A 9040-nucleotide genomic window follows, 5' to 3' on the forward strand; every position below is an offset into this window, starting at 1 on the left:
CGGGGCTCGCGGGGGGACTCCGAGGGGCGGGGACGGCCTCCACCCGGCTGGCGGGGTGCAGTTCCGGGATGGTGCAGGGTTTGGACTTGGAGGGACTGGGGCGTCGAGGCCAGATCCTGGGGGCTTCAATGAGAAACTAGGGGCGGGGTGTTTGGTCGTCAGGGCGCGCTGGGAGGGGCCCAGGGAGTGGGTGTTGGCCTGTGCTGGCAGATGGGGTCACGTAATCCCGGTTCGTCCGCGCCCCAGAGTAGGTTTCGATTAAACCATCAAGCTGGGTAACCCACTATACCTAAAATCACGGCTCCGCCCCCCCCACCCCCCGTCCCCCGCCCAAACGAAACGATCTCACCGCTTCCTCCTGGTAGAGGCCAGGCATTCCTAGATACGTGAATGAAAGACCTCAAGGAAGGAGCAACAGTTCTAAACCTAATCGGCTGCTTTAAACTCTGCTGGGTTTCTGGTATATAGGTTCTTTTTAGAATTAGATGAATGATTGAAAATCTTTTTTCACAAGTACCAGCTCAAATAGTATGATGTTTCCGTAAAGAAGTTTTTAAACCTCAGGTTCAACGTAGTGAGTTGTGGGCTCAATTTACCGTCCGATGACGAGTATATATATATATATACAATAACAACCAAAGAGGCTATAATGGAAGGGGGGGCAGTAAAAATAGGAATCTTCTATAGTGTGCGTAGGTACTGTGAGTTTGTTTTGCAGGTAGATCATGTGATTAATTTCCTTTATTCCTTTTACAAGATAGTCCTAACTTATTTAATCAATTCGCTGCCTCACCATGTCCTTGAAAGTGTACTTTACCAACAGCTTCCTTCTTTGCAGATACACGTTCCAAACCTCAACAAATATTTGCCTTGACCTTATGTTTTTAAGGTAGCATAAGTAGCTTCTTTAAATGTTGTTTGCTTTTTAAATTTGAAGTTCTTTTCCAGTACTTCTGAGCAAGACCTTGAGTTATGCTATCTGCTTCAGTTACTATTCATCTGCCAGATAATGTGGGAAGAGTCTTTAATAAATATGTAGGTTTTGGGACCAGCTTCCAGGACTAGTGTGTTTAACTGATAGTATGTTCCTAGCAGCTGTGACTAAAATTTTCAGTGACCTAACGCAAGAAAATTTCTTTCTTGCTCACAGAACAGTTATAAAGCAGGTGTCTTTAGTCAATGGGCAGCTTTCCTTGGTGTAATGTTTCGGACTCCCAGGTTCCTTCCATCCTGTAGAATAGAGGTCAAAAGAGCCAGACTGTAAAAGCTTAAGGCTTTGTGGCCTTAGGGTCTCTTAGGGTCCCAGTTTCAACTCTGCATTTCAATTCTGTCTCTGCATTTGTAGCTCTATGGACTATACTCTGAATGGGCATGCCTGTGTTCCACTGAAACTGTTTACAAAAACAGCCTGCTGGATTGGGCCTGTAGTGCTATTCCTGCCATAGAGCTTCAGAGACTTATGTATTTAGTTAGAGTTTGGGCCAAAAAGCAAGCACACCTGCTTAATCCCATGGGCCCAAAAGGACAGTAAAACCTTGATTTGCAAGCATAATTCCTTCCAGAAACATGCTTGTAATCCAAAGCATTTGTATATCAAAGCAATTTTCCCCAAAAGAAATAATGGTAACTCAGATGCTATGTTCCACGACCCCAAAATAGGCTGTAATCGAATATAAAATAATAAAGAAAATATAAAATGTAAAGAAAAACAAACAAATTAATCTGCACTTACCTTTGAAAACCTTCATGGCTGGTGTGGGGGAGACGGAAGGTTAGTGTGTAGGACGACTTTCCTGCCACTAACAGAACCACTGCTCTCTGTTGGCTCAATGGAATCTTTTTTCATGCAACTTTAACAAGGAACCTTTTCAACGACACTTGCTTTTGCCTTTTTTTGAGGATTTCACGGAAATGTGACATTGCGTTGTCATTAAGCAGATTCATTGCTCCCACTGCTGCAGCCTCATTCGGGTGGTGCTTTTCTGCAAAATTTTGCACTGTTTCCTACATTTTACACATCTCCCTAATTTCATTTGAAGTGATGGATTTCTCTGCCTTTTTCCCCTCTGCAGAGATCACCTCCATAACCTCTTGCTGTTGCTTGGGATGCAGAGATATCAGTTCAATGGTAGTCATCATGGCTTGAGACTGAGCATGGGAAAGGATCACCCACAATCCGAGAGAGAGAGAGAGAGAGAGAGAGAGAGAACGAGAGAGAGAACGAACCACGGGCTCAGTTGTGATCATGTGACTTTCGGTGTCATGTACTCCTATTGCATATTTGTAAGACATCGCTCTTTTATAAAGTTAAAATTTATTAGAAATGTTTGGTCAGCTTGCAGGAACACACACAGAACAAGTTACTCACAATCCAAGGTTTTACCAGTATAGCATTTTCTCTACCTTATAATTGAGAAAATGAAGCCCCATCTAGATAAAAGAGGGAAGGCTGGGAAATTTAGTCCCTAGCTGGACATGTACCACTCACCACTCTAAAGGATGGAAGGTGCAGGGAGAGGGGCCTGGAGTTATAACTACCTGTCTCTACCACAAACTATAGTCACCGTAATTTGAGGTGTTTTTTTTTCACATTTCCTTATGATAGCATAATATTATTACATACTATATAGTATTTTGATTTATTTTTAAAAAATAGAACACTTTTTTTTTCAAATAAATTCCTGGGAGGAAACCCTATATATAAAATGCACCAGAATGGAGATATTCTAGAATTGATAGGAAGGGTAGAATTCCATCAACTTAGCCTGCCCTTTGATGGAGATAATGGCCATCAGGCATCTTTGTGGGGAACATGCAAACGATATGAAAGCCAATGCCATAAAGTTAATACTGTGATAATAATGCCAAGTCTAGAAAATCATAGAAATCATCATTTCAAGGGTAATTCTGTAAGTTGTTTATTTTATATCACCTGAAATTTAAATCCTTCCAAATTACTATTTTATCAATATTCCTGCTGAAGTTCTTGAGTAACTACAATCTCTCTTGGTTACCACCATTTATGTGACTGTTAAGAGAATTTCTTATAGAGGACTTTGACTCATTCTTTTCCCTGTCTGCTTCTTCCACTAAGTCAAGTTGAAAATATTTTGATTTTTCAGTTCCTTTAGAAAAGTTGAAGATAGTAAGCTACTCTTAATCTCTTTGTACTCACCATTGCTTCACACAACTAATGGGTGCTCCAGTATTAAATCAGCATGAACTTTCTATTATTTGGCTTTTTTCTCCAAATAATGAATTCTTTTTTCAGGCTTCCTGCTTTATTAAGTACACCATTGTCAGAGATGACACAGGGTGTCACTATTCTTAAATAGACTAGAAAAAAGAAACAGCCCATTAAACGTCCCCAGTATCAGTTTTGGCATAAAAAAGAAAACATTGACCTCAATAAAGAGCCTTTAAGGAATTGATGTGGTGATTCATTACTGTGTGATTGCATTCAATGATTACCCGACAACTATTGAGCGTCGGTTGTGTAGAAAGCAGTCTGAGATGGAGGACATAAGAGATTTTTAATCCAGTAGGAAAGACGAACTAATGATAATATCTTACATACTGACAACCCCTGAGCTGATGAAACAAAAAAGTTACTGTGAAAAGAAAAAAGTCATTTGGTAAAAAACACAAACCAGTGCATATATCCTAACCAATAGAAGTGTGTGTGTTCATTCATTTATTTCATAATTCAGTCACTCACCAAATATTTATGAAGTGGCTACTAAATCCCGGGCACTGTGCTAGGGACTGTGAAGTAGTGAAGTAGAGGAACGTGAACTCTACTTTCATGGAAGTCCCAATGGGTTTACAGCAGCTTTAGATCTGTAGCATCTAAATCACCAGCCAGGAATGTGGCACTAGATTATATTTCTCCTATTGGACTATCATAGGAATTCCTAACCTTTTCCAAACCAAAGGAAAGGAGATGAGAGGTAGAAATAAAAATGAAACGACTTTTTGATGGTTTTACTTTTCTACAAGATTTTAATCGATTTGTCTACATCCAAGATAATCTTATGCTATTACATAGGAAAAACCAAACAGCACAAACTGTCTCATATGAGTTTGGCTTCAAAGAATATTGTAGGGCTTTCCTCACTGTAATTTAAACATACTGTAAAGCAATGAAAAGGGACAGCAAGCTTGCGTATTTCTACCAACCAAGTTTTAGTTATTTTGTTTACAAACATGTGTTTGTTTAATCCCTCTCAAATTAACTCTATAGTTAATGAATGAAGGTCAGCTAAGAAGTAACTGACTAGGCCTAGGATCAAAGATGACTTAAGGTCATATTGGGTTTTCCTAAACTATTTTAGGGAAAGTATGTTTCCAGACTCATTTAAATCCAGTACTTAATCAAAATTCTTCTCTAGAGCTGGGAAAGAAGGCAGAGCACTTGGAAACAAACATTGCAAGAGACACTGTCCAGAAAGAAACAAATATGGCTGGGTTCAAATGCAGATTATATGGTCAACCTTTTATCTAAAGAAGAAAAAAGGGAGTGCCTGGGTGGCTTAGTTGGTTAAGCATACATCCAGCTCTTGATATTGGCTCAGGTGGTGATCTCAGAATCATGAGACAGAGCCCCGAGTCTGACTACTCTCTCTCCCTCTCTCTCTCTCTGCCACTTCCCTGCTTGAGTGTGCTCTCTCTCAAAATAAATAAACGTAAAAAAAAATAAAGAAGAAAAGGACATAAACCTTACACCTGGGATAGCATGTGAACAACAGATGGTCATCTAAATAAGTATCTTGCTGATTTCTTGCTTTTCTAAGTTTCATGTTCTATTTTCATAGATTCACAGCTAGCTCTGAGTAAATGAAGTTATTATGTTTTGTAGAAACTTAGAAATGTCTACAATCACTATTGTCTCCATTAAATTTTTCATTTTTATTTTTTATTAGTTTTTTTGAGTAATCTCAACACCTAACATGGGGCTCCAACTCCCCATCCCAAGATCGAGTTGCATACTCTGCCAACTGTACTAGCCAGGTACCCACCCTTTCTTGTCTCTGTTCTTGCTAGACATTCGTGTGGCATTTTGAGCCCTGCCCCAGATCCATAAGTATTTTAACGTTTTATTTTTATTTTTTTTAATTTATTTTTGAGAGACAGCGTGGGCAGGGGAGGGTCAGAGAGAGAGGGGGGACACAGAATCTGAAGCAGGCTCTGGGCTCTGAACTAGCTGTCAGCACAGAGCCCGATGCGGAGCTTGAACCCACTAACCGTGAGATCATGACCTGAGCCAACTGAGTCACCAGGCACCCCTTAATGTTTTATTTTTGAGAGAGCGCAAGCAGGGCAGGGGCAGGAAAAGGGGGACCGACAACCTGAAACAGGCTCTGTGCTGACACCAGCAAGCCTGATGTGGGGCTTGAACTCACAAACTAGTAGATCATGACCTGAGCCAAAGTCAAATGCTCAACCAACTGAGCCACCCAGGTGACTTATTGCATAAAATATAATTATTTTGTATTTGTATATATATGTATATATATATATTTTTAAATGGATATATGCCATTTTGTAACCTGTTATCTCCTAACATACTTTGAACATCTTTCAATATAATATTCACTTGTAAAATTATTTTAAATGGGGGCGCCTGGGTGGCTCAGTTGGTTGAGCGTCCAACTTCGGCTCAGGTCAGGATCTCACAGTGAGCTAGAGGCCAGCATCGGGCTCTGTGCCAGCAGCTCACAGCCTGGAGCCTGCTTACGATTCTGTGTGTCTCTCCCTTTCTGCCCCTCCCCTGCTCAAGATCTGTCTCTCCGTGTCTCTCAAAAATAAATAAATGTTAAAAAAAAAAAACCCACCAAAAAATTCTTTAAAAAATTATTTAAATGGCTGCAGAGCTTTTAGCTGTACTGCAAAATAACCCACTTCCAGATGTTGGGCATTTGGGTTAGTTCTACTATTATAAACAACTTTGGGGGGTACTGTAACAACTTTGAGGTAACTGTAGTTTCCTTAATTCTTCACAAAGATTTCAGTAGAATATGACAGTGTCCCTTCTTCCACAAGATGTTGGACATCCTTACCAAAAAAAGAAAAGTCCATTTTTTGATGGGTAAAAGAGCTACCTCATCGCGTTCTAAGCGTTCTTGGCTACCTTCCAGTCACTGAGGTTGAGACAAGGGCAGTTCCTCCCTAGCAAGCCGAGCACCGCTACCTCCCACGGTCTGACCTCCGTCAAGGTGACCGAGAAAGAGCAACGCGCAGTCCCCGCCCCTCAAGTTCATACACAGCGCGTGCGTGGGCGCGCGCATGCGTGGACGTGCGACTGCGGAGGGCGGCTGCGCGTCCGGCGCGAGGCCTGGTGAAGGTATCAGCTGCTTGCTACTGTTCTCCTTCCGCGTCTCCACCGCCCGATCGGGTGGGGGATGGATCGGGAAAGGGGGATCAGATGATCTGCGCCTGACTTCTTTTCCTCTCGCCTTGCTTTCTTAGTGTGTCTGGTGGTGCTTGAGAGGCAGTGGTCGAGGCGGGTGGAGAGGAAGGAGTTGGCCACGCCCCTCACTGCCAGTCTCCTGATTAAAATCCTAATTAGCTCCACGTTTTGAAGATCAATAAAGTTCACTTATCTGTACCTCAGAGAATAGGCCCTGAAGTGGGTTTTTTGTTTTGTGCCACTTACATGAGAAATACTTAGAATAAGGCCTCGGTAATCCTGAAAAAGGATCCTTTCTGCAGCCCCTAAAAGGCTGGGATGCCTTTGTATTTTACCTAGTGTAATTTTATTTTGGTGAAGTGGTTGAATCATCATTTCACCTCTTCATCTTGGAATGTGAGGGTACTTACAGTCTAGAAAGGGAACTCCAAATAGTTGGAGTTTGATCAGTATAAATTAAAATGATTTTAACGTTATTTTCCTTGTGTTTATTAACAGCTCACACCCAGCACCTGAAAAGAACGTTTCTGCTGTTGTTTCTTAGGCCTATAAGCTGTTTAAACAACAGTGATTACCTCTTGGGCGTGTTGTGATGTTATAGGAATGTGTTTCTGATCCTCTGAATCTCAACCATGTCAAATTGCTTGCAAAATTTCATAAAAATTGCAAGCCCTCGTCTTCTATATTCAAGATTATGCCAGCAATTAATAGGAAGTGAAAGAAGGTTTTTCGGAACTGTGCCAACATCCAGAATTCGTAGGCGAGTTGTCGTTACAGGCATTGGCTTAGTGACTCCTCTTGGTGTTGGAACTCAGCTGGTATGGGATCGGCTTATCGGAGGAGAGAGTGGAATTGTTTCACTGGTCGGTGAAGAATATAAGAGTCTCCCTTGCAGTGTTGCTGCTTTTGTGCCAAGAGGTTGTGCTGATGGTCAGTTCAACGAGCAAAACTTTGTGTCCAGATCAGATATCAAGTCCATGTCTTCTCCCACCATTATGGCCATTGGGGCTGCAGAGCTAGCCATGAAAGATTCTGGCTGGCATCCTCAATCAGAAGCTGGCCAAGTGGCTACTGGCGTTGCAATTGGCATGGGAATGGTTCCTCTGGAAGTTGTTTCTGAAACTGCTTTGATGTTTCAGACGAAAGGTTACAGTAAAGTCAGCCCATTCTTTGTCCCTAAGATTCTGGTCAATATGGCAGCTGGGCAGGTGAGCATTCGCTATAAACTCAAGGGCCCCAATCATACGGTGTCTACGGCCTGTACCACAGGGGCTCATGCCGTGGGAGACTCTTTTCGCTTTATAGCCCATGGTGATGCTGATGTGATGGTGGCTGGAGGGACAGATTCTTGCATCAGCCCTTTATCTCTTGCTGGGTTTTCCAGAGCTCGTGCTCTGAGCACAAACTCTGATCCTAAGCGGGCATGTCGACCGTTTCACCCAGAGAGAGATGGTTTCGTAATGGGAGAAGGCGCAGCTGTGCTGGTGCTGGAAGAATACCATCATGCTGTTGAACGAGGGGCCCGGATCTATGCGGAAGTTTTGGGCTATGGACTCTCCGGGGATGCTGGTCACATAACTGCGCCTGACCCTGAAGGAGAAGGCGCCTTAAGGTAAAGACTTGCTGTTTTATTCAAAATATTTCTTCACATAAGACATTGCATTGGAATCTCAAATTAGGGGAGATTCTGCCTTTGGTATACAGTATCTTTGATGCTTTTCCATTTTAAACAAAATGGTTTTGAATTCTTTGCTTCAACATGTTTGACATATTTGAAAGCATTAAAAAAATTTTTTTTATATTTATTATTTTTTTTTGAGAGATAGAGTAAGACAGAGCACGAGCGGGGAGGGTTAGAGAGAGAAGGAGACACAGAATCTGAAGCAGGCTCTGGGCTCCGACCAAGCATTCAGTACAGAGCCCAATATGGGGCTTGAACCCACCAACCATGAGCTCATGACCTGAGCTGAAGTCGGATGCTAGACCGACTGAGCCACTCAGGTGCCCCTGAAAGCATTTAAACATCTTCAATAAAAATTGGATTTTAATTAAGGCCAGTAAAGTTGCAAGGAAGGCCATGTGTGTCTTTGCCAACTTTTCGTACTGTCAGAGTGCTCCCTCCCGCAGTCCTCCTCTTTGGCCCTTCATCCTACTCAGTAAGGTACAACCTTTCTTCTAGTTGTGTCTGGTCACTGCACCATTTCTTTTTTTTTTTTTTTCTCCATAATATTTTATTGTCAAATTGTTTTCCATACAACACCCAGTGCTCTTCCCCTTGAGTGCCCTCCACCATCACCACCACCTCTTTCCCCCCTCCCCCTTCCCCCTCAACCCTCAGTTCATTCTCAGCATTCAATAGTCTCTCAAGTTTTGCATCCCTCTCTCTCCCTCTCTCTCCCTCCTCCGCTCCTCCTGGTTCTCCATTAGGTCTTTCTTGTTTTCCTGCTAGACCTATGAGTGCAAACATATGGTTTCTGTCCTTCTCTGCCTGGCTTACTTCACTCAGCATGACACCCTCAAGGTCCATCCACTTTCCTACGAAGGGCCATATGTCATTCCCTCTCATTGCCATGTAGTACTCCATCGTGAATATATACCACATCTTCTTGATCCATTCGTCAGGTGATGGAC

General features: G+C 42.4%; 1 protein-coding gene across 1 annotated transcript in view; it reads left to right on the plus strand.

Annotated features, from left to right (window-relative positions):
• The first annotated feature begins 6294 nt into the window (after window positions 1-6294).
• OXSM (3-oxoacyl-ACP synthase, mitochondrial) overlaps window positions 6295-9040 on the plus strand; it is a 5441-nt gene continuing 2695 nt past the window's right edge. Inside the window, exons 1-2 of the mRNA XM_029940367.1 lie at window positions 6295-6343; window positions 6908-8021. Coding sequence (XP_029796227.1) covers window positions 7042-8021 — 980 coding nt within the window. The 5' untranslated portion in view covers window positions 6295-6343; window positions 6908-7041. The remainder of the gene's footprint in view (window positions 6344-6907; window positions 8022-9040) is intronic.

Source organism: Suricata suricatta, chromosome 5 (genome assembly GCF_006229205.1).
Source record: "Suricata suricatta isolate VVHF042 chromosome 5, meerkat_22Aug2017_6uvM2_HiC, whole genome shotgun sequence".
Lineage (NCBI taxonomy): Eukaryota > Metazoa > Chordata > Mammalia > Carnivora > Herpestidae > Suricata > Suricata suricatta.